The sequence below is a fragment of the Myotis lucifugus genome, unplaced genomic scaffold, assembly GCF_000147115.1.
Source record: "Myotis lucifugus unplaced genomic scaffold, Myoluc2.0 scaffold_490, whole genome shotgun sequence".
Classification (NCBI taxonomy): Eukaryota; Metazoa; Chordata; class Mammalia; order Chiroptera; family Vespertilionidae; genus Myotis; species Myotis lucifugus.
In genome coordinates this window covers 177924-204319 of record NW_005871538.1, presented here as the reverse complement: position 1 = coordinate 204319, position 26396 = coordinate 177924, and the positions used below count along the sequence as shown (strand labels likewise).

Sequence of the window (26396 nt, the reverse complement as noted above, 5' to 3'; positions counted from 1 at the left end):
ATATGTCTTAATTTCCTGCACTTCTCCAAAGGGATCCATAACAAAACATTTATAGAAGTTCACAGAATGGAGTCCAGACACTGTTAATGCGCCCGTCCCCAAGCAAGCACATGGCGATGGAATTTGATGGTTATGGTTAGGTCGCAGCCTTTGTAATTCATTAACTTGAGTTCTATATACATTTAATTGTATCTTGTTATGATTCTCTACCCTTAGATTATTTCTAGAGAAATCATTTAGATACCTTTAATCATTTTGTCCCAGATAAAAACTTTTTTAAAATCCTATCTACATTCAAGGAACAGCAGCCTCCTGATCACCACACCCTCTGTCTGAGAAACAGCAGCTGTGTGTGAAGCCTCCCCCCACCAGCCAGAGGAGCCACCACAGCAGTGAACAGCACCCACCACAGGAGCTGCTGCCAACTGAGGAGCAACTGCTACCACAACCGCCCAAGGAGCAACCACAGCCCGAGGAGCCACTGCCACCCAGGGAGCAGCCACTGAGCGACTCAACATCTAGATATGTCGGTGAGATCAAACATGGGTAGACAAAGAAACCCCCAAAGGAAAGAAAAGGAGGACTCGCCAGAAAAGCAGCTAAGTGAAACTGAGGCATGCAGCATGACAGAAAAAGAATTCAGATTAAGGGTCCTAGAATGCATAAACCGGATGGAGGAAAAAATCAACAACTTATACAAGAAGCAAGAAGAAACGGATGAAAAAATCAATAAATTATGTAAGAACCAAGAAGAAATGAAGAGTGATATAGCTGCAATAAAAAACACCATTGAAAGTTTCAACAGGAGACTAGGAGAAGCGGAGGACCAAATTAGTGAATTAGAAGACAAAGAAGCAAAACACACCCAAACTGTACTGCAATTGGAGAAAAAAATTAAAAGACAGGAGGAGAGCCTAAGGGAGCTATGGGACAACATGAAACGAAACAACATACGAATAATAGGTGTGCCAGAACAACAGAAGGAGGAACAAGACTTAGAAAACCTATATGAAGAAATAATATCAGAAAACTTCCCTGAGGTGGGGAAGAAAAAAGTCACACAAGCACAGAGAGTCCCAAACAAGGTGAACCCGAAAAGACCCACACCAAGACGCATCATAATTACCATGGCAAATGTTCAGGACAAAGAGAGAATCTTAAAGGCTGTAAGAGAGACGGAAAGTTACATACAAGGGATCTCCCATTATATTATCAAATGATTTCTCAACAGAAACACATCAGGCCAGAAAAGAATGGACGGAAATTTACAAAGTGATGCAAAGCAAAGAACTGAATCCAAGAATACTCTATCCGGCAAGGCTATCATTCAAAATTGAAGGGGAAATAAGAAGCTTCACAGACAAAAAAAGGCTAAGAGAGTTTATCACCACCAAGCCAGCAATGCAAGAAATGCTTAAGGGACTGGTGTAAAAAGAAGAAATAAAAAGCTCAGAAAGAAACCAGCAACACAAAAAAAGAAATGGCTACAAACAAGTACCTTTCAATAATAACTTTAAATGTAAACGGACTAAATGCTCCAACCAAAAGACATCGAGTGGCTGAATGGATAAAAAAACATGACCCATACATTTGCTGTCTACAAGAGACCCACCTCAGAAGAAAGGACTCACACAGACTGAAAGTGAAGGGATGGAAAAATATCTTTCAGGAAAATGGTAATGGAAAAAAAGCTGGGGTAGCAAGACTTATATCGGACAAAATAGACCTAAAAGTGAAGGCCATAACAAGAGATAAGGAAGGCCACTTCATAATACTAAAGGGATCAATACAACAAGAAGATATAACCCTGATAAACATATATGCACCCAATGCAGGAGCACCCAAATACATAAAAAAACTCCTGGAAGATATCAAAGGAGAGATCGACAACAATACAATCATAGTAGGGGACTTTAATACACCACTGACATCACTGGATAAATCCTCTAGACAAATAATCAGCAAAGAAACAGCAATCCTAAATGACTCACTAGATCAGATGGACTTAATTGACATCTTCAGAACACTTCACCCCAAAGCCATGGAATATACATTCTACTCAAGTGCTCATAAGACATATTCAAAAATAGACCACATATTGGGTCACAAACAAAGTCTCCCCAATTTCAAGAAGATTGAAATCATACCAACCATCGTCTCAGACCACAATGGCATAATATTAGAAATAAACTACAATAAAAACAACCCAAAATACTCAAACACTTGGAAGTTGAATAGCATGTTATTAAATATTGATTGGGTTACCAATGAAATCAAAGAAGAAATTAAAAACATCCTGGAAACTAATGACAATGAAAACACAACAATCCAAAACCTATGGGACACAATGAAAGCAGTCCTGAGAGGGAAGTTTATAGCTCTACATGCCTATCTCAAAAAACAAGAAAAAATGGTAGTAAATCATCTAACTCTATATCTCAAAGAATTAGAAAGAGAGCAAAAAGAAAACCCCAGAGTGAGCAGAGGGAAGGAGATAATAAAGATTAGAGCAGAAATGAATGACAGAGGACCAAAAAAACAATACAGAAAATCAATGAAACCAAGAGCTGGTTCTTTGAAAGAATAAACAAGATTGACGAACCTCTAGCCAGGCTCACCAAGAAGCAAAGAGAGGACCCAAATAAACAAAATCAGAAATGATAGAGGCGAAATAACAACAGACCCCACAGAAATACAAATGATTGTTAAAAAGTACTATGGAAAACTCTACTCCAACAAACTAGACAACCTGGAGGAAATGGACACATTCCTAGAAAAATACAAACTTCCAAAACTCAATCAGGAAGAATCTAAAAATCTCAGTAGGCCAGTAACTATGGAAGAAATTGAAGCAGTCATCAAAAAGCTTCCAGCAAACAAAAGCCAGGACCAGACGGCTTCACAGGGGAGTTTTACCAAACATTCAAGGAAGAACTAAAACCTATCCACCTCAGACTACTACAAAAAATTCAAGAGGAAAGAACACTTCCAAGCTCATTCTATGAAGCCAGCATCACCCTAATACCAAAACCAGGTAAAGACAACACAATGAAAGAGAATTACAGGCCAATATCCCTCATGAACATAGATGCCAAAATCCTCAACAAAATCTTAGCAAATCGGATCCAGTGGTACATCAGAAAGATCATACACCATGACCAAATAGGATTTATCCCAGGGATGCAAGGATGGTACAATATCCAAAAATAAATAAACGTGATACATCACATAAACAAATTGAAAGAAAAAAACCACATAGTCATATCAATTGATGCAGAAAAAGCATTTGACAAAATCCAACAGCCATTTTTGATAAAAACTCTCAGCAAGGTGGGAATAGAAGGATCATACCTCAACATAATAAAAGCCATATATGACAAGCCCACAGCCAACATCATACTCGACAAAAACTAACACCATTTCCCCTAAGAACAAGAACAAGACAGGGATGCCCACTCTCACCACTCCTGTTCAACATAGTACTGTATTAGCCATTGCAATTAGACAAGAAGAAATAAAAGGCATCCAAATTGGAAAAGAGGAAGTAAAACTGTCCTTATTTGCAGACGACATGATATTATACATACAAAACCCTAAAGACTCCATCAAAAAACTACTAGACTTAATACATGAATTTGGCAATGTAGCGGGATAAAAAATTAACCCCAAGAAATCTAAGGCATTTCTATACACCAATAGTGAACTTTCAGAAAGAGAGACTAAAAAAAAATCCCATTTACCATCGCACCAAAAATATTAAGCTACCTAGGAATAAACTTAACTAAAAAGGTAAAAGACCTCTACACAGAAAACTACAGGACGTTGAAAAAAGAGATAGAGGAAGACATAAACAGATGGAAGAACATACTGTGTTCATGGATTGGTAGAATCAACATCATTAAAATGTCCATACTACCCAAAGCAATCTATAAATTCAACGCACTTCCCATTAAAATACCAACGGCGTATTTCACAGATCTAGAACGAATTCTCCAAAAATTCATCTGGAATAAAAAAAGACCCCGAATAGCTGCAACGATCCTGAGAAAGAAGAACAAAGTAGGTGGGATCTCAATACCAGATATCAAGCTGTATTACAAAGCCACTGTTTTCAAAACTGCCTGGTACTGGTACAAGAACAGACATATAGATCAATGGAATAGAATAGAGAACCCAGAAATCGACCAGAACCAATATGCTCAATTGATATTTGACAAAGGAGGCAAGAACATACAATGGAGTCAAGACAGTCTCTTCAATAAATGGTGTTGGGAAAATTGGACAGATACATGCAAAAAAATGAAACTAGACCACCAACTTACATCATACACAAAAATAAACTCAAAATGGATAAAGGACTTAAATGTACGACGGGAAACCATAAAAATTCTAGAAGAATCCAAAGGCAACAAAATCTCAGACATATGCCAAAGCAATTTCTTCATTGATACAGCTCCTAGGGCACTTGAAACTAAAGAGAAAATGAACAAATGGGACTACATCAAAATAAAAAGCTTCTGCACAGCAAAAGAAACCATCAACAAAACAACAAGAAAGCCCACTGCGTGGAAAAACATATTTGCCAATGTCATATCGGATAAGGGCCTAATCTCCAAAATTTATAGGGAACTCATACAACTTAACAAAAGGAAGATAAACAATCCAATCAAAAAATGGGCAAAGGATCTAAATAGACACCTTTCAAAAGAGGACATTCAGAAAGCCAAGAGACATATGAAAACAAGCTCAAAATCACTAATCATCCGAGAGATGAAAATCAAAACAACAATGAGGTACCATCTCACACCTGTCAGACTGGCTATCATCAACAAATCAACAAACGACAAGTGCTGGAGAGGATGTGGAGAAAAAGGAACACTCGTGCACTGCTGGTGGGAATGCAGACTGGTACAGCCACTATGGAAGACAGTATGGAGTTTCCTCAAAAAACTAAAAATGGAACTCCCATTTGACCCTGTGATCCCACTTCTAGGAATATATCCCAAGAAACCAGAAACACCAATCAGAAAGGATATATGCACCCCGATGTTCATAGCAGCACAATTCACCATAGCTAAGATCTGGAAACAGCCTAAGTGCCCATCAGTAGATGAATGGATTAGAAAACTGTGGTACATCTACACGATGGAATACTATCCTGCTGTAAAAAAGAAGGAACTCTTACCATTTGCAACGGCATGGATGGAACTGGAGAGCATTATGCTAAGTGAAATAAGCCAGTCAATGAAAGAAAAATACCACATGATCTCACTCATTCATGGATAATAAAGACCATTATAAACTTATGAACAAAAATAGATACAGAGGCAGAGCTGCCTCAAACAGATTGTCAAACTGCAGTGGGAAGGCTGGGGAGAGTAGGGGGGCAGAAGCGGGGGGTAAGAGATCAACCGAAGGACTTATATGCATGCATATAAGCATAACCAATGGACATAAGACACTGGGGGATAGGGGAGGCTAGGAGATTGTCAAGGGTGGGGGAAAAAAGGAGACATATGTAATACCCTTTGTAATACTTTAAGCAATAAAACAATTTTAAAAATCCTATCTAATAAAAGACAAAAAGAGTAATTGACCATACCTTCACTACGCTTCCCATTGGCTAATCAGGGTGATATGCAAAGTAACCGCCAACCAAGATGGCAGCCAGCAGCCACGCAGCTGAAGCGAGCAGGAGGCTTGCTTGCTCCAGTGATGGAGAAAGCCAAGGTTCTCTGCCTGCCGTGGCCTGGCTCTGAGCTCCGAAAGCAACAAAGTTTCAATTATAGAAGCTAAACAAACCCCAGATACCTGCTTTCAGCCGGCCTTGGCCTCAGAGTTGGAGCCGGCTCTCAGCTCCAGTGACAGCAACAAAGTTTCAATTATAGAAGGTAAATAAATCCCAGAATAAAAAAATAAGAAAAAAAGGAGAGGCTGGGAGCTTCAGTCACCGGCCAGCCTGAAAACGGCCCTCAGCCCCTCACCCAGACTGGCCAGGCACCCCAGTGGGGACCCCCACCCTAAAGAGGGTGTGACCAGCTGCAAACTGCCATGAGCCCCTCACCCAGGCTGGCCAGGCACCCAAGCGGGACCCCCACCCTGATCTGGGACACCCTTCAGGACAAACCAGCCGGCCCCCACCCGTGCACCAGGCCTCTATCCTATATAGTAAAAGGGTAATATGCAAACTGACCCTAACAGCAGAAAGACTGGGAATGACTGGTCACTATGACACACACTGACCACCAGCGGGCAGATGCTCAATGCAGGAGCTGCCCTCTGGTGGTCAGTGCGCTCCCACATGGGGGAGCTCTGCTCATCCACAAGCCAGGCTGATGGCTTCCAGTACAGCGGTGGTGGTGGGAGCCTCTCCTGCCTCCTCAGCAGCGCTAAGGATGTCTGACTGCAGCTTAGGTCGGCTCCCCGCTGGCAAGTGGACATCCCCCGAGGGCTGCCGGGCTGCCAGAGGGATGTCTGATTGCCAGCTTAGGCCCAATCCCCTGGGGAGCAGGCCTAAGCCAGCAGGTGGTCATCCCCCGAGGGGTCCCAGACTGCAAGAGGGCACAGGCCGGGCTGAGGAACCCCCCTCCCCGAGTGCACAAATTTTTGTGCACCGGGCCTCTAGTAATATAATAATATAATAGTATTATGGAAATCAAACCTTTCTAGTGTCTAGAGAGCTATTCCATTTACCAATTTAATGGCATGTATACAGAGTAGTTTATAATTAGAATATACTTTAATATTTATTTATTTTTTACAGTTTTTACCCACCAATTGATGAGCCAGCCATTGGAAGTAAAAATATTGATCTGTCAGGACGGCAAGAAAGAAAACAGATCTTCAAAGGGAAAACATTTGTATTTCTGAATGCCAAGCAGGTAATGTTTTAAGCTAAATGTTCCTAAAGAAAACATTACACACGACAAATTAGTAGTGTTCCCAGTGCATTTTCTTTTGAGATTATGTGCAGAAGTGCGACATCGAGTACAAAACTGCCCAGGCACCAGCCCATGTTCATGTATGTGATTATAATGTTCCTTAATATCTGTCAGTTGGCCTATTAATTAAGTTTATACAAATATGTAAGTTGGGGGTAAGGAGAACTGGTTTAAGTTCTAACTTGTGGGTTATTAAACAGGTGTTGAATGTCTTCCATGTGTTGAAGTGGGGTCCAGGGTTTCTATCACAGGGGGACCCCGCCCATGGGCTGCAGGCAGCGTGCTGTGCCAGGGCCAAGGTGCCTGTGGACCAGGGGTTTCTCAGAATGGAGGCACAGGCGGTCCTCTCAGGAAGCAGGACCGATTGTACGTCAATTCTGTCCTTTCGCTTCCAAATCAAGTTCTTACAAGGTCTAGAACACACTCAGAATTCATTGTGGCTATTGTATTACTTTTTATTTTTTCCATTTTTAGCATAAGAAATTAAGTTCAGCGGTTGTTTTTGGAGGAGGGGATGCTAGGTTGATAGCAGAAGAAAATGAAGAAGAAGAGAGTTTCTTTTCGGCTCCGGGAACTTGTGTTGTTGATGTAGGAATGACAAATTCACAGCCCTTAATTTCTGACTCTCAGAAAAAATGGATTCACTCAATTATGGATATGCTCCAAAGGTACTTTGTTATTTGTTAGTAAAAATATATGCAAGCAGGCGGTTTTATATGTGTGAGTTTTGGTGTACTCTACATAACAACGGGAAAGTATATACAATAATTATTGCAAAGATTTTATTATAGACTAGAGGCCCGGTGCACGAATTCGTGCACAGGTGGGGTCCCTCAGCCTGGCCTGCGATTGGGGCCATCTCGCTCAGTCCAGGGGCAGGGACTGTGGGAGGTTGGCAGGCCATTGGAGGTTGGCTGTGGGAGTGCACTGACCACCAGGGTGCAGCTCCTGCATTGAATGCCTGCCCCCTGGTGGTCAGTGCACATCATAGCAACCCGTCATAACGGTCACTTAGGCTTTTATATATATAGATGGTACTTGTATTTGGTTTAAGAAATATTTTTCTATTCATAGATCAGATTACTTACCTATATTTTTTATTAGTATTTTGATATTTTGTTTGGAAATTTGTTTTTAATCTACCCGGAATGGATTCAGTTTATACCTAAGCTCCACACGCAGGGGAGCAGTTTGTCCTTACCCTCCTCCGCGCATCAACACGCCCTCATGTCCAGCACCGCCTACACCTCGTGTCCACCAGGCCAGGCTCTCGCTCTGCTCTGCCTCAGAAGCACCCTGGCTGTTCTTGGCTCTTCTCTGTTCCATGGACATTTTAGAATCAGCTTTTCACAAATCTTGTTGGGAATTTGATTAGGAATTTTATTGAAACCACAAATCAATTTGGGGAGAATTAACAGTATTTATAATTTCTCTGTAGAGATCTTAAATACCATTTATTAGGTCTTCCTAGATATTACATATATTCTGGTAGATATTATACCTGTGGTAGGTGAAATACAAGTATATGATATTTCTTTAATTATATTTTCTAGTTGTTTACTGTTGATGGATAGAAATTCAACTCAAAATTTAGACACTGTTCTATCTCACCACCTTGCTGGACTCCCGTTGTATTTCTAATCATCTATAGTCATTTTTTGTATAAACCATATCTGTAAATAATGACATTTCTATCTTTTTTTAATCCTCATGTCTCTGATACCTTCCTCTCCCTGTCTCTCTCTGTGTACCTTCTGGGGCCTCCAAGCGTGTTGTACAGGAGGGCTGCTGCATATCTCACCATTGGCTTGAATGGAAGCTGCCACTGTTTCCCTCCTAGGATGATATAATGTCTGTATAGCACTGTTATTATATGTGCGTTAAAAATGTTTTTATTTTATATAGTCAATTGTTATAACTAATTTTTATAGTATATTTATAGTTTCAAAAACAGTAGGGTAATAAAATGTTAATTTTGGATTGCCACTTGTATACAATACTTTATAAAACCTATTTTTTAGTATATACTATTAGAATACTATTATAATCGCACTTACAGTAAAACTCTAAGTTAATCCAGTCAGTGCATTTAAAAAAACAAATGTTAAAGCATCCAAAAAAGACCTTTTAAACTGCTGCAGCCACTTAAAATATCTTGCAATGAGTATTAAAAGTTTTGTAGTTCTTAAAATTTGAGGTACAGTTTCTATAACATTATATTAAATTGTTTTTGTTTTATAAACTCAGTATTATCCACATTACAGAATAACAGAAGATAGGTTCACCCTAAGATTCCTTTAATAAGATTCTTTAACACATGTAAATTTGATAAAATGATTTGATTTAATGAACTTTAAATCATAGCACACATCAGCCTATCCATAGTTCTTTGTACTTCTCTCCTTCCTTCCCATTCTCCTTACTGCTTTCTCTCTTTTCTGTTTTCTCTTAGGATTTCAGTAATCATAGGTTTGCTTATAAAAATCTTTTTTATTGCTTCATCTGGGTGTTACTGTTTTCTTCTTATTCTGAAAGTTATAGAATTTAGAACTGAAGGATCTGTATTCTTTACTCTAGACCAGTGGTCGGCAAACTGCGGCTCGAGAGCCACATGCGGCTCTTTGGCCCCTTGAGTGTGGCTCTTCCACAAAATACCACGTGCGGGCGCGCACATACAGTGCGATTGAAACTTCGTGGCCCATGTGCAGAAGTCGGTATTTTGTGGAAGAGTCACATTCAAGGGGCCAAAGAGCCGCATGTGGCTCGCGAGCTGCAGTTTGCTGACCACTGCTCTAGACCTTTACAATTGAAATACCTGAGTTGATAAACGTGGTGGACTTGCCCGGTGTAGCCAGCTCAGTGAGGAAGCCAGCCTCTTGTATGAAGTTCTCTCCATACAGTACATTGCTGGACCTCTTGGGGGAGGGGAGAGTTTCAGTTTGACATCATCTTAATAAATTTGTTAGTCGGAATATATTATCATACTTAAATCATTTTATTCTAATAGGCAGGGTCTTAGACCTATTCCTGAAGCAGAAATTGGATTGGCAGTAATCTTCATGACGACAGAGAATTACTGTGACCCTCAGGGCCAGCCCAGTCCAGGTAATTCAAGCATCGTTTTTATCGACTCTTCAGCAAGTTTGTTTATTATGCAATTGATGGTAGGCTGTATGCACATTCCTAGGTACTTACCCGGAGTGACCATTTCCAATGTCTTTTAAAACTCACCTTCTCCATTTAGTCATTTATCCATTTAAAAAATATATATGTCAGCTGCATACTGAGCACTATTCTAAGTGCTGAAGATACAGGATGAATAAAGTGAACAAGTTCCCTGTTATTGTGACTTTATATTCTGAAGGTCGGGATTCAGGCTCTTCTGATAAGTCCTGTGAGGACCAAGCACAAGGAGAAGCTGACCCCGGGGAGTGGCAGTGCCTGGGAGGGCTGTGGGTGGCGGTCAGGGTCTCGCTGAGGATGCAGCACTGGGGTGCCAGGCGTCTGTGTGGTGAGAGGAGGCCACACGGGCAGATCTGGGGGCAGAGTGCCAGGGAAGAGGACCTGAGCACCATCGCTCTGTGCGGAGTATGGATTTCGGGGTCCAGGGTGGGTGGGGATCCGAGGGGTAGCCCTGTGGAGGCAGGTGGGAGCCGGGCCAGGGGCTGTGTGGCAGCTGGAGAGGCGGAAGACCAGTCAGGGTACATTGTGGGGACAGCCTGTAGTTCTTGGCGTGAGTCCCTGGTGGCTCATGCCATTTCTGGGGCGAAGGGGGCATGCGTAGCTCAGTGCTGACTGTCCAAGGCAGCAGCCCTGCCCCATTGTGAGTTACCACACAGTCCCTACTTTTCTTGAAAATAAACTATTGCCTTTACGATGATACATTCATTCTTTTCTGCTTGCTTTGGACCCTCCATGTGTTTGTGTGTATTCCCCGAGGAGCTCTCTTTTCTTTGTAATTAGAAGCATTACTTCTTGTATGTACTTATAGTCTGACTGACAGTTTCAGAAGACAGCCATTGGGGGTTGGGCAGGGAGAATGCGTGTCTTCTTCCCTCTCCTTTCTCTCCTCCTTCTATAGTCACTCATTTACTTACTCAAAATGTTTATTGAACAGGTGCTAACTACCTCTAATTGTTGTAAACACGTGGAGTAAAGCGGCAAGCAGACCCCTGCCCTTCTTGTGTCTTTGCAAGGAGCACATTGTAAATAACCTTATTGTTGACAAACATGTTACTCTGGACATTCGGTTCCATCTATAAATGTTTCTGTTAGTGATTATATAAGCATCCGTAATTATTCTTTTTTGCAAACTTCTGTGTAAGGAAAATGAGTTTTGGGGACGGGCGTGTTGGAGGAAGTGCCTGTGAGCTTCCGCAGTGGCCACGTGGAGAGGGGCAGAGTGTTCGCATGCGGGACTGGGAGTCAGCGTGACGCTATCAGACACGGGGTCGCGAGGAGCTGGCAGTGGTCATCTAGCTTACAACTTAGTAAATGCCACTGAAGAGCTTTTTCAGTTAGCACTTCCATCCCATCACCTATTTCTATTCACTGCGTCCCACACTGCTCAGGGCTGGAGGCAGAGGAGCCAGCAGACCCTCCCTGCCTCAGGTCTAACGGGAAAGCGCAGGCGAGCGTGCAGGGCGCGGAGGCAGCAGACACGTCCACCTGCAGGACAGCGCTGGCTGTGCTCCATGCGCTTCCTCAGTGCTGTCCATGTGTCAGTTCCTTTTGCCCTCAAAACGGCTCTTGAGGAAAGAATGATTCCCCATTTCATAGATGAGGAACGTCTGGCACAGGGTCACTGCTGCAGGTCCCACAGCTGGGGCAAGTGTGTAACAGTTAACAGAGACGCTGGGCGGAGGGCCCACCCCAGTGCGGGGGTTCCGGAGTCAGGTGAGCAGCCCGAGAGTTACCCTGCTGTCTTAGCAACTAAGATGATGGTCATCGTGGTAGTCAAAAAAAATGTCTAAAACTGTGTTCTTTTCAAATAGTATATATCTTCTAAAAATAAAACTTACGTGGACTTTGATTTGTGTAGATAGTAGGGTGGATACACTTTCTGTGGGGAAGAAATGTAATTTTTTGTCTGTTGACTTAAAGCATTATTTGAATTAGAATTTAAGTTGGCCCTAACCGGTTTGGCTCAGTGGATAGAGCATCGGCCTGCAGACTGAGGGGTCCCAGGTTCGATTCCAGTCAAGGGCATGTACCTGGGTTGCGGACACATCCCCAGTAGGGGGTGTGCAGGAGGCAGCTGATCGATGTTTCTCTCTCATCGATGTTTCTAACTCTCTATCCCTCTCCCTTCCTCTCTGTAAAAAATCTATAAAATATATTTAAAAAAAGAATGTAAGTTGATTATTTTTATTTAGGTTGATAATTTATCATGAAGGATGTGATATAGCACTAAGATGATTTAGTGTAGACAAGCTCCTCACAGATGCCGGCAGGCTGTTGATGGGCCATTTCGTCAAGTATCTGTTGTCTCCACTGACTGGAGACAGTGTGCTGTCCTACCTGCTCACTTCCCTCAGCACGACCAGGGGAACGTGGTGAGCGGCCAGCGGCTGTGTTCCTTCTTTCACGTGTGTGATTACAGGATCCAGGACAGCGACCCCAGGGCTGAGCCAAGGCTTGTCCGTCAAAGAGGAGGTCATGCCCAGTGCCCCCGGGAACACTGTGACCTGCGTGGCCGACACAGCCTCAGAGCAAGCAGACACATGGTAATGCTTCCCTGTCTCATCTGAGTAATAAACACACTGTTTCATTCTAAATAACCCATAGGAGCTGTTCATACTGAAAGACACCACGTTTCAGTACTCAGACCAGATGCAACTTTTTAAAGAGAAACTGTGTTTTGAAAATCATTTGAATGACAGCTTACTTGTTTTTCTGTGAAATAACAACAACAAAGGCCATATATATTCATTCAGCCATGCAGTGTGTGTGTGTGTGTGTGATGTATATATTTTTCTGGCATCGAGAGCTGAGTTCTGTTGTAGAGACTCCACCACATCAGTTCATCTCAAGTGCTCTGAACGCCCTATTATGATACCAGAATAATAGGAGATTTGTCTTTTTGTGGTTTTCCATTTTTTATTATTTTTTTGCATGGAAGTAATTTAAAAATTTTAAACCAAGCAAAAATTACACAGGCTTCTCCCCACATTTAGTTCATAGGAGGACACGGGTGGGTGTGCGCTGCAGGGTGAGAGAGGGGCCGGCTGTCCTGGGGCGTCGATGGCACAGGAGAGTAGAGCAGGCTGACAGCGGCTTGGTGTGAAGCTAGTGCTACTTGAAGGCCTTTGTTTCTGGTGAACATGGCTGTAAGTTGATTGCCTGGCATGCTTTTCTTTTGCTACAGCATGGATCTGAGTGAAAGGCCAAAAGAAATCAAAGTCTCCAGAATGGAACAGAAACTCAGAATGCCTTCACCAGAGACATTCCCTGTGAAGGAACCCCCCAAAAGGAGCTCTGAGCGCACTTCTGTAGGACCAAATGCTCCCGTCAGGGCGGAGACGCCCAGCTATCGGCTCTCCCCAGTGAAGCTCTCCGGTGTCAACAGAGGTGGAGGTGGGGCTTCCCAGCAGCTGCAGACCGACTCCATCCGAAACCACTTCCAGCCTGACCCCAGGAAGAGGTCCGCTCCCCTCACCCTGTCTGAGAAACTGCTGTGGGTGTGGAGTGGGCTCCCGTCTGTGCAAGCTCGGCCTGGACTGCCCCCTCCCTGTGCTCTGGACGACTCACCTCGCCTCTTCCTTCTGCTCCCAGCCATCTCTGCCCTTGGCTGCGCTTGCCCTCCAGTCTGCGGTCCCTGCTGACTCCCTCCCAGCAGTGCTCTCTGCTTCTACCGCCTTGCGTGTCTTCCAGGTCCTCCGTATTCAAGAGCCCCATCCCTTCCTTCAGTCTTCCCTCTACGTGGTTCTTCCTCTTGCTGCGAAGAAACTTCTCGGAAAAGGAGATGGTGTCCCTGCTCCCATTTCTGTCTGAGGCACAGTTCATCCTGATGTGATGTCCTTCAAAGTGGCCATGGACGCATCGCAGTCATGGCTGTTGCTGGCACGCAGCCGCTGAGCCCTCTGCTCACGCCTTTCTCGCTTGTGGCCGCGGTCTGTCCGGCTCTTTCCCTCTCTCACTGGCAGCCTTTGCCTCCTCTTTGAGGCGTTTTCTTCCTTTCACTGCTTTTTATCCTCTGTGTAATCTACCTGCAGGTTCCATGATGCTGTTACAGATGCTCAGTGCATTTGGCCCTACCCGTCCTTTAAGCTTCACTTTTCCACAGGCATTTCCTGCTGTTTTCCCAAATGATAGTCCTGAAAACTCTCTCCCCTGTGACTGAATGTGTCCTTTTTTTGGTAGCTCAAACTTTGTCAAAATCTTTGACTCTTTCTTCTCTGCCCCCTCCCCCAAACCAGTCCTTTGGTTCTTATTTTCAGTCTTATAAACTCCTCCTTCCCATCTGGGTGTGTTGCTAGCTCTCCGGCTCAAACTCTGTTATTACAGAAACCTCTTGGTCCAGCATGCGGAGGTGAGATTAGAGTGACTGAAAGGTCACCTGACTGTTCAGTCCAAGGGGAGCCCAGCCCACTCCTAGAGCGCAGGGACTGAGCTCTGAGCGCCTGGGCACAATGGGCGCACACAGTGTTCGGGGCTTGTGGACGCATCGCAGCGTTGTCTAGGAAACCGTAGTCACGTGCTCACGTGGCACTTGTCGGGTTGTCTGTAAAAGTTCTAGATTAGCTCCTCGGCTCCTCTCATTAGCCCGGCAGGGTCTGTTCCCAAAGTGCGGTCTCCCTGCCCACAGGCTCCCTAGGTTGCAAGGTAAGCTGTTGCTTCCTGGCAACAAGGCCCTTGTATTTTTCTGTGCTTTTCTCCACATGGATTTGTCAACTGCGGCTACTTCAGCAAAGCTAGAGCTCGCCCCATCATTTTAGCCACAGGGTGGGTCAGTCCTCTCAAAGCAGTAGAGTATATATGGATTATGTACTGTTTTCTGATGTCTCTTCTTATTTCCAGTGATGTTGTTACTTAATAAAACCCAAAATATTGTGGATTAAATGTGAAAGGGGTGAAAATGGCCAGACTATTAAATTACTTAGCTGTGCTCATTGTCTGTTTTTATTTTTTTCTCTTCTTTTTTTAAATCTAAGGGAAAGGGATGAAGAAAATCAAGAAATGTCTTCATTTAAGTCAGCAAGAATGGAAATGTCTTGTTCTCTCCTGGAACAAACACAGCCTGCCTCCCCCTCGCTGTGGGCAAGCGGCGGGCAGCCTGCTCCCCAGGGGGGGCCCGTGGGGCAGGAGCCAGGCGGCCTCTTCGCAGACACAGAGTCCAAGGCCACTTCGAAAACTCCTGCCAGTAAATCTCTTTCTACAGAAAAACTAAGGTCAGAAAAAAGGAAAATTGATGATTTAGCCATAGAAAATGAAGTACTGGAAGAGTTACTCCGGGACACAAAGCGGGAGTTGGACATGGAGGTGGAGGTGCTGGAACAAGAGGGAGCCGTCCGAAGGAGAAAGGTGCCAAGGCTGGACGTAGAAACAAACGGCTCTTTGCACGATGGGACAGCGCCAGAGAGTGACGACATATCTGTAAGTAACACTTTTTAATGAAAAATACTGCAAATGGAAACTTAGAATGTTAAAAAGTGTTCGTTTTCGATACTTGTATTGACAGTATGAGCATCCGTTATGTTTCCTTGAAAAAAATTACTATCTTCAGCACCTGTATTAAGTATAAGAATTTGTGGTTGTAAGGTAGATGTTAAAAATACAGTGACTCTGCTGGTATATAATAAATGACAGCAAATAAAACTGTTATTCATGATTGTTTAATAGATTTCTAGGAAGTACTTTTATATCAGACATTTGGCCATGAATATAAGTATAGGAGATGCCTTAATAGAGGAAATGAAGACAGGAAGATAAAGAAAGTTAGTGAAACAGAGTATCTACTAAATACATTTTTTCTTTTACTTTTATTTAATTATTTATTTTTTTTTAATTTATCTTTATTGTTGAAAATATTACAGATGTCTCTTTTTTTCCCCAATTGACCCCCTCCACCCTGCGCCCACCCCTCCCACGCCCTCACCACACTATTGTCTGTGTCCATGGGCTATGCATCTATAATAATAATATATAATAACAAAAGCGTAATATGCTAATTAGACCGGATGTCCTTCCAGATGACCTTCTGGACAAAGCCACGGTGGCGGGGGGGCCAAGCCCTTTGCACAAATTTCTTGCATCAGGCCTCTAGTATATGCATAAATTCCCCAGTTAATCTCTCCCACCCCCACCCCCACCCCTGCCTTTCTTCTGAGATTTGTCTGTCTGTTCCATGCTTCTATGTCTCTAGGTCTATTTTGTTCATTACATTCCACATGAGTGAGATCATGTGATACTTATTTTTCTCTGACTCACTTATTTCACTCAGCATAATATTCTCCAGGTCCATTCATGCTGTCTCAGAGGGTAAGAGATCTTTTTTTTTTTACTGCTGCGTAGTATTCCATGGTGCAAATGTACCACAGCTTTTTATCCAGTTGTCTACTGATGGGCACTTGGGCTGTTTCCAGACATTAGCTATTGTAAATCGTGCTACTTAATATATTCTATCTGTTTGGTGTTTGAGGTCTCTTAGGATATAGTCCTAGAAGTGGGATCATTGGGTCAAATGGGAATTCCATTTTTAAATTTTTGAGGAAACTCCATACTGTTTTCCATAGTGGCTGCACCAGTCTGCATTCCCACCAGCAGTGCACTAGGGCTCCCTTTTCTCCACATCCTCACCAGCACTTGTCATTTGTTGATTTGTTGATGATAGCTATTCTTACAGGTGTGAGGTGATACCTTATTGTCATTTTAATTTGCATCTCTCTGATGATCAGTGACTTTGAGCATGTTTTCATATGTCCCTTGGCTGTCTGTATGTCCACTTTGGAGAAGTGTCTCTTTAGGTCCTTTGCCCATTTGTTAATTGGATTGTTTGTCTTCCTTTTGTTAAGTTGTATGAGTTCCTTATATATTTTGGATATTAACCCTTTATCAGGTATATCATTGTCAGATATGTTCTCCCATACAGTGGGCTCCTTTTTCATTTTGCTGATGGTTTCTTTTTCTGTGCAGAAGCTTTTTATTTTGATGTAGTCCCATTTGATTATTTTCTCCTTAGTTTCCTTTGCCCTAGGAGATGTATTTGCAAACATTGCTACACGAGATGTCTGAGATTTGACTGCCTATAGTTTCTCCTAAGATTTTTATGGTTCCCCGACTTACATTTAAGTCTTTTATCGATTTTGAGTTTATTTTTGTGTATGGTGTAAGTTGGTGGTCTAGTTTCATTTTGTTTGCATTATCTGTCCAATTTTCCCAACACCATTTATTGAAGAGACTATCTACACTCCATTGTTGCTCTTGCCTCCTCTGTCAAATATTAATTGAGGGTTATTGGTTGGGTCGATTTCTGGAGTCTCTGTTCTGTTCCATTGATCTATATACCTGTTCTTGTGCCAGTAACAGTCTGTATTGAGTACAGTAGCTTTGTAGTATAACTTGAAATCTGGTATTGTGATTCCTCCAATTTTGTTCTTTTTCAAGATTGCTGTGGCTATTCAGGTTTTTTGTTGTTGTTGTTCCATATACATTTTTGGAGTGTTCTAGATCTGTGAAGTATGCTGTTGGTATTTAATGGGATTGCATTGAATCTGTTGATTGTTTGGGTATTATGGACATTTTAATGATGTTGATCCTACCAATCTACATCCAGCTTCTCCAGCTTGTTAAAATATAGTTGTTCATAGTATTTTTTTAATTAAATCTTTATTGTTCAGATTATTACAGTTGTTCCTCTTTTTTCCCCCCATAGCTTCCCTCCACCCAGTTCCCACCCCACCTTCTGCCCTTACCCCTGCCACTGTCCTCATCCATAGGTGTATGATTTTTGTCCAGTCTCTTCCCGCACCCCCACACCCCTTCCCCGCTGAGAATTGTCAGTCCACTCTCTTTCTATGTCCCTGATTCTATTATATTCACCAGTTTATTCTGTTCATCAAATTATTTATCTTCTTAAAGGATACCTTTCAGCATTTCATATAATACTGGTTTGGTGGTGATGAACTCCTTTAGCTTTTTCTTATCTGTGAAGCTCTTTATCTGACCTTCAATTCTGAATGATAGCTTTGCTGGATAAAGTAATGTTGGTTGTAGGTTCTTGGTATTCATCACTTTGAATATTTCTTGCCACTTCCTTCTGGCCTGCATAGTTTCTGTTGAGAAATTAGCTGACAGTTGTATGGGTACTCCCTTGTAGGTAACTGACTGTTTTTCTCTTGCTGCTTTTAATATTCTCTCTTTGTCTTTTGCTCTTGGCATTTTAATTATGATGTGTCTTGGTGTGGTCCTCTTTGGATTCCTTTTGTTTGGGGTTCTCTGCGCATCCTGGACTTATAAGTCTATTTCTTTCACCAGGTAGGGGAAGTTTTCTGTCATTATTTCTTCAAATAGGTTTTCAATATCTTGCTCTCTCTCTTCTTCTGGCACCCCTATAATTCGGATGTTGGTACGCTTGAAGTTGTCCCAGAGGCTCCTTACACTATCTTCATATTTTTGGATTCTTTTTTCTTTTTGTTTTTCCCGTTGGGCTTGTTTTGCTTCTTTGTATTTCAAATCTTTGACTTGATTCTTGGGATCCTCTAGTCTGCTGTTGGGTCTCTGTATAATATTTTTTATTTCAGTCAGTGTATGCTTAATTTCTAGTTGGTCCTTTTTCATATCCTCGAGGGTCTCACTAAATTTATCGGCAGTTTCTAGAAAATTCTTGCAAAACCTTATAACCATGGTTTTGAACTCTATATCCAATAGTTTGCTTTCCTCCATTTCTGTCATTTGTGACCTGTTTCTTTGTCTCCGCATTTTTTATGCTTCCCTGTGTTGGTAGAGTGGCTTTGTATGCTAGGTGTCCTATAGGGCCCAGTGGCTCAGCCTCCCCAATTACCTGAGGTGGACACTCTTGGTACACCCCTTTGTGGGCTTTGTGCACAGTCTTGTTGTAGTTAAGCCTTGATTGTTGTAGGTATCACTGGGAGGATTTGACCTCCAGGCCAATTGGCTGTGAGAATCAGCTGTGGTTATGGTGGGAGAACTTCTGTGCTGGAGACACCCTTCTGGGGCAAGACTTGCTTCAGTGGGGCTTTGGTGCTCACTGAGTCTGCCCCCTGAGTGTGTCCCTTATGGATCTGAGGAGTTGTAATCTGGATGGTCCACTCTGACCACTGGGTACACTGGCTCTTGGATCTTTAAGGAGGTGCTAATTTAGCCTCTGCCTGAGGCTACCCAGCAGGAGCTATGGAGAGATCAGCAGATTCCTTTTCTTTGTTTTGAGTTTGGCGGTGCCTAGATGAGGCCCAGCTGTGAAGCAATGCAAGCTGCTGTGGGGCCTTGGGCCTTCTTTTGGATGTTCTGTGTCTCTCTGACCCAGCTACAGTTAGGTAATTTTAGATTGCAAAGTGCCAGGGCATTCATATGCAAAAGCCTCTGCGCACAGCTTGGGTGGGGCGGGGTCTCAGGGAATCAACAGGGTGGAGCAAACAGCTATGGCTGATCCTCAGTCCTGCCCTAAGAGGACCCAGGCCTCACTGTTCTGCGGTAATTGCTGCAAGTGCCTCTGAGAGAAAGCTGCCCTCGAGTTCTGCCCGCTGCCAGACAGTCCAGTTTCTCCCCGTATGAGTCTGGGTCCCCAGAGACTCACCCGGAACTGGCATTCAGAGCAGTCGGGAGCTTGAGTCTCCCTCCTGATTGAAAAAGACAACCGTGTCCTCAGTTGTCAGCCCTTTCCGCATGCACCTCCGTACCTCTGCACTTTACTTCCACACCTCCTCTGAGTCTCAGTGTGCTTTTCTCTTTCCTTCTAGTTGTAGAATTTCCACTCGGCCAGCCTTCCTATGGTTCTGGATGATGTCCATTTTGTCTTTTAGTTGTTTTTTTGAAGTCGTTGTCTGAGGCAGCAATTTCCGGTGTTTACCTATGCCGCCATCTTGGTTTTCTGTCTGTTCATAGTATTTTTTACGATCCTTTGTATTTCTGTGGGGACAGTGGTTACCTCTCGCCTTCGTTTCTGATTTTGTTTATTTGGGTCCTCTCTCTTTGTTCCTTTATGAGTCTGGCTAATGGTTCATCAGTATTATTTATCTTTTCAAAGAATCAGCTCTTGGTTTCATTGATCTTTTGTATTGTTATTGTGTTTATTTATTTAGTCTCTATGTCATTTATTTCCACTCTGATTATTTCCAGGTCTATATTCCCTACTTTAGTTTTATTTCTACTCTGGCCCTGGGAGGAGGTGCATAAAGGTCTGCCTATTTGGTTGCCATTTTCTCAACTCTAAATACATATTTAGGATAAAACATGTATAACATCACTAGGAATTTTTTTTTCATTTTGATATTTAAAGTCCTATCCTATTTTCATGCATGTTGATAATTGTCTTGCCTACTTTGGTCTAAGAAAAGTCTTCATATTCCTCCCTATTTTATGCATTAGTAAGTAGACAAGTTAGCTCATTAGGTGAGAGCACAGACCTCATGAAATCAAAATTTAATATTTTCCTCCCCCACCGAGGTCTGTTAGCTACAGTCTCATTCATGGCCATGTGTGGTCATCCCCTCCTATAAATGGCTACAGGGTGAGGACACGACTTAGAAAAAGGATAAGGCATAAGAGATTGGGAGGTACAGTGGTTGTTGAGAACCTGGTGTGTATCCAGCACTATATAAATGAATGACTACTATTGAAAGAAAAAAGTATATGTCTTATTTAACCTATATATTGGCATCTTCACGTGAGGGAAAGAACCCTTATTATGTACTTCTTAGGAGTAAACTGCAGATGCCCTGTGCAGAGTAGACTGCAGCTACAAAAAGCACCTGGTGAGCTTTTTATTTTTATTTTTAAAATATATTTTTATTGATTTCAGACAGGAAGGGAAAGGGAGAGAGAGATGGAAACACCAATGATGAGGGAGAATCACTGATTGGCTGTCTCCTACATGCCCCCCGCTGGGGATCAAGCCCACAACCCAGTCATATGCCCTTGATCAGAATCGAACCCGGGATCCTTCAGTCTGCAGGCTGAGGCTCTGTCCACTGAGCCAAACCGGCCAGGGCCTGTGAGCTTTTTAACTGTGGCTCCCAGACCAGAGCTTCAGCGACCCTGATGCAGGATGGCCAGTTTATCCCAGAAAAAGTCCCCTCACTGTATGAGGTAGGATTCCTCTGTGGTCTTTAAAGATTCTAAAATAGTGGCTTAAGTAAGACGTGGTTGTTCTTTTTTGTGCTGCGCCAGCACAGCCAAGGGTGACCCTGAGTGTGGGCGGTGAAGGATTGAGAAAAGACAGACAAGAGAATGAAAGCTGGGTCTCGGTGGGACGCTGCTTCTCTGATGGAGAGACAGCGCCACGGACTACAAGCCGTGTCTTTATTTTATAGCCAGATTCCACGAGGCAAAGTAAGGGTGTGGTCAAGATGTTGACAACATTCTCGTGGGTTTCGATCATACTCAATTACATGCACCTGAACTCTATCAAGCCCACATCACTCAAACACATGGGGCCACGTGTTCAGACCCTGAGTTCAAGCTTACAACCATAGCTGTTGGCTATAATTGTGCTGGGAGGGCTTTGCCCTCCAAGCTGGGACTTGCACATGGCCACGAGAGGACTGTGCCCTCTCATCAGTCCGAGGCTTGAACCTGTCCAAACACTGTAGCCGCTCTCCACACTTTTCCTATAAAAGAAGCCCCGAGAAGGTAAGCAAAGCTGCTAAGCAGTTCCCAGGACTCTGCTTTCCTGCTCTGCGGGGTGGCCCCTGCAGCCCTCACGGCTTCTATCCTCTGCGGTTACAGACCCTCCTGTGGCCAAGAGCTCCTTTCCATGGAGAAAGCACGGGGAGAGATGGCCTGAGGCCTTTCCATTTGAGTTCTCTCACTTCTTAAGGAGCTTCCTCAGAAACCTACTTGAAGCTTGGATTATTGGCTAGGATTTAGTCATGGTCTATACCACTCCCCACCATCCTTCACTCCCAGGCTCCAAGAGAGTCTGGAAGATGCTTTAAACTTGTCACATGGCCGTCCCCAACGAGCTCATCCTTGTGAGGAAGGAGGAGAATGGATGCTGAGATACCCTCTCGCCAGATTGAGAACTTCAAACAGAGGGGTCCCTTATTGTCAAAGATTGAAGATTAGCTGTTACTTTACCAAGGGATTCATTGAACCAAGTGGTCACCGGTGGCGCCGTTCCCACTGCGGTGGAGAGCTAAACTCGCTAATGTGGCCGGCGGTGCCATCCAGGGGTGATGTCCCCCTCCACGCAGGCACGTGCCTTCTGCTTGCACTGAATTTCCATCGTCATGTTCGCATGGCCTGTTCCAGAGCTCTGTCCAGGCCTCTAATGTTACGAGTGTTTAGTCTTTAGAAAGTTAGGTCCCAGTTCTGTTACTGTTGCCACACCTTTGGAAAGGCATTTGCTTTAAACCCTTTCCTCCTGTACTTATTTCTAATGTTTTTATTTTCTTTCTCTCCTCTTGTCCAATTACATGTTAATCTTTTTTATTAACAGCCTTTTTTTTTTTTTAGTTCTCTCCCAGATTGATCCACTGCTCATAGTGGTCGCAGCCATGTCTGGCAGTGGTTGTGGTTTTAGTCAGAGAACTTTGGTCCATCCCGTGTGGCTGCTAATTACTCTTCCTAAATATCTACTTGGACTGTGCGTTCTCCCTGGGCTCCTGTCACCAAGGAAGTGGGCACTGGAGCCCAGGCTGAGAGAGACAGGAAGTGGCATAGACCCCGTGATGGCGGGACCATTAGACAAGGCTTTTGTGCACCTGAAAAGATCTTTCATTTAAATGCCAAGGGTTAGCCCGGCCGGTGTGGCCCAGTGGTTGAGCATCAACACATGAACCAGGAGGTCATGGTTCAATTCCCAGCCAGGGCACATGCCTGGGTTTTGGGCTCAATCCCCAGTAGCGGGTGTGCAGGAGGCAGTTGATCGATGAGTCTCATCATTGATGTTTCTCTCTCTCTCCCTCTCCCTTCTTCTCTCTGAAATCTAAAAACATATTTAAATGCCAAAGTTTACATGCTGTCACATTGTCAGGGGATATTATTTAATTTTGCTCTATAATTCTACAACATGATTTTCTTGTCTTTATTTTACTACTTGAGAATTCATGACATTCTGAATAAAAATACAGTACAAAAATATGTGTACAGACTTTTGGAGAGTGAATGGCAATTTGTGGCATACCTTTGGGTATTTTAAAAGTTAAATCACTGTATTCTAGCACTATCATTTTTTAGTGAAAATCTTGTCACAAAAGTATTTTTACTTTCAATGTAAGATAATTTTTAAACCTTGTTTGTTTTGAGAGAAATGCTGATTCATGTGCTGCTGTAAGGAATTGTATGGAGAGAGCTCATACCCCTCTCACCCTGTCTCCCTGAGGGTGATGTCTAGCATGACTACAGTCCATCTGTCTTACTCAGTGTGTGGTCATTTTTAATTATTTAGTTTTGTCATTTTTAAGAATTTAAAATGTCGGAAAGTACTTGAGGATGCTCATGGATTAAAGGAATTGCACTTAATATTTCTAGCTACAGAAGTAATTATCAGAAAAAGTATTCCTTAATCCTTTCATTTAAAAGCTTTTTGCAGTTTTAAGAAGGCAAAGAATGTGATACTTCTCGTTGACATCGGATTCTTTAGTTATATTTCAGAAAGGCAATGTCTAAACTATGTTGAGGGTAGAACTGCCATTTTCCTATTTGGGGATTGAGATGTGGACTCCAGCCTGTGTGTGGGGTTTTGTGTAAGCTGGAGTAGGAAGCTGCTGGCTAGATCCTCCCACTGGGGGCTTATTCTGATGTAAATGGCCGCTCTGCCCAAGTCTAGGCCTTACTCTCAGTCTCCCAGCCTCCTTAGGATGCAAACAGGACTTGGCACCCACGGTGTGCATCTCCTTCCCCTCTTTCCACCTCCTGTTGTCAATTACTCTCTCCTCTTCCCCTATAGCTCCAGCACCTCCCAAAGCCCAGTGTGAGAGCCGCCTCCCTGGACACCCCAGGTTTCCGGCAGCCCTGCCGGGGAGCCTCCTGTGTGGTGCGCCTGGTTAGGAAACTGACGGGAGGAGGTGTTCAGTAACTAGGCAAGGCCCCTTAGCCAGGTTTTGACAAATGGGACAAAAACACAGGTCTAGCCGCTGGGATAAGTCCGATGTCTGGGTGGGTTGTAGTTTGATTCTCTGCGATAGGAAATGAAACCTTGTTTGAGAGGATAAGCCAGTTTGAAGGAGCGAGCACCATGGGAGAAGGTGTGGGGGGAAATGCTCTCCTTGTGCGAAGCTTCCCGGGCGCTGTGTGCAAGCGCAGGCGTGCACGTGGTGGACTGGGAAGGTAAAACTCTAATCTCGCTGTGGGTAAATACATTCACATTCTTTGCCCCTAAGCAAGCATAGAGTACATTTGTTTTTCTGTCCTTTCCAACTTTCTTACTAAAATGTTCCCAAATTTGATTACTGAATATGGGAAATTTCATGTAAAACAGTGTGCCCTCCATTGTCTCAGAGGGACCGCAGTTTCACTGCAGCCTTAGAAGCCATCTGTGTAAGACGCTTTTCTCTAGAACAGGGTCTGGATACATGAATGTGAAGGAGAGTGTGATTATGTACAAGGCAGACTCCAGTTTATTACAGATAAACATTTCGAATAATTAAAGTAACTTTCTTTCTTCTGGGATTAAGGATGATTTAAAATTTAATTCTAAACATAAATTTAGATAGACTCCCTTAAAAGTGTTTTTATTTTTAACTCAAAGTAATACGTAATGTAGAAATATGGAAAATAAAGAAACATAATGACAATTAGTTGACAAACCCTACTGTCTGCAGAAAACTGTAGTTAATATTTTGGTGTTTCCTTTTTAAAAACATATGTTGCAAACTTGGAATCTATTGTTAATCATCTACTGATGATATTTAGCATATTATGCACTTATGACCATTTCTCATATAAATACATAGTTTTGTTAATCCTCATCCGAGGATATTTTTTCCATTGATTTTTAAAGAGAGTGGGAGGGAGGGGGAGAGACAGAGAGAAACATCAGTGTGAGAGAGACACATCAATTGGTTGCCTCCCACAGCGCTCCAACAGTCCTCAGACCGACACTCCAACCACTGAGCAAAACCGGCTGGGGCCCACTTCTCGTATTTTTAAATGTCCCTTACATGTATAGGTTCAATCCCTGAACCTAGATTGCTTCCAGCTCTTTGCTCTTATGACTAACTCATACTGCAGTATATTTTCTACATATATGTAGTTTCCCATAGTTTCTCTAGGAAAGATGCTTGAAAGTCAGATAACTGGTCAGGAGCATGAATATTGCTGAGGTTCTCAGCAAGGTACCCTTTTATAACTTCTTTGAACAATATATATACTTTCATTTTTAGCAAGAAAATGAAATTGGGAAGAAATGTGAGATCAAGAAAGAATCACTGCCATCAACTAAAGAAGAGCCATCTGTGAGGAAACTTTTTATTTACTTTTTCTAAAGATTTGACTTCTATGGGACTATCATCTCGTCATTTTTCTGTCAGTGTATATTCTCAGAATTGATTCTCTTCCTGCATTTTGGTCTCATAATTGTGCCTCCTCTGGAAATGGGTGGATCATGTTGTAACCATCCTACAGCGAACAGTGTGGAGATTCCCTGCCCTCTACCCTATAGATTGTGACCTCGAACGAGTCATTGTCACATCTGTGAACCTCAGGTCTTTCGTTTATAAAATCACGTTAGCACTTTAACAGGGCTGTTGTTTCTATCAAGTAGAATAATGGATGTGAAAATTTTCTAAACGCTGAAACACACCAGCAAAGTATGAGGCCGTTGCTTTATTCGGCTCCTGATTGCAATCTGCCGCTCTCCAATGAACCTTTGCTTGTTTCCCATTTTCCTTCTCTCCCTGTCTTTATCTTAGTCCTGTTAGCAACTTCCTTGTGAAAATATACGAACCAGTTTAAAAGCTGAGACATAGCCCTGACCGGTTTGGCTCGTGGGTAGAGTGTCTGCCTGTGGACCAAATGGTCCCGGGGTCCATTCCGGTCAAGGGCACGTGCCTTGGTGGCAGGCTCCTCCCGGCCCGGACCCTGGTCAGGGGCATGCTGGAGGCAACCAGTTGATGTGCTTCTCTCACATCAGTGTTTCTCTCTGTCTTTTCCTCTCTTTTCCACTCTCTCTAAAAATCAAGGGAAAAATATCCCCGGGTGAGGATTAACAACAACAACAAAAATAATTAAAATGGAGACGTGGGCGTGGGCAGCTGTGGCAGTGTGGGTGGTGGCTGTTAGTTAATAACAGACGATGCGGAGACTCTCAGTTGGCCAGTTGGCCAGGAGGGAGGC

At 43.1% G+C, this 26396-nt stretch overlaps 1 protein-coding gene across 5 annotated transcripts in view; it reads left to right on the top strand.

Annotated features, from left to right (window-relative positions):
• Positions 1-26396, top strand: part of NBN (nibrin) — a 47655-nt gene that overhangs the window by 9433 nt on the left and 11826 nt on the right. For 4 of the 5 annotated variants that reach the window (XM_014445954.2, XM_014445951.2, XM_014445956.2 and 1 more), the window contains 7 exons: positions 6764-6881; positions 7416-7609; positions 9949-10046; positions 12544-12667; positions 13309-13584; positions 15095-15536; positions 25445-25516. In XM_014445954.2, the coding sequence (XP_014301440.1) occupies positions 6764-6881; positions 7416-7609; positions 9949-10046; positions 12544-12667; positions 13309-13584; positions 15095-15536; positions 25445-25516 (1324 nt within the window). The remainder of the gene's footprint in view (positions 1-6763; positions 6882-7415; positions 7610-9948; positions 10047-12543; positions 12668-13308; positions 13585-15094; positions 15537-25444; positions 25517-26396) is intronic. The other variant, XM_014445952.2, reaches the window with a different exon arrangement.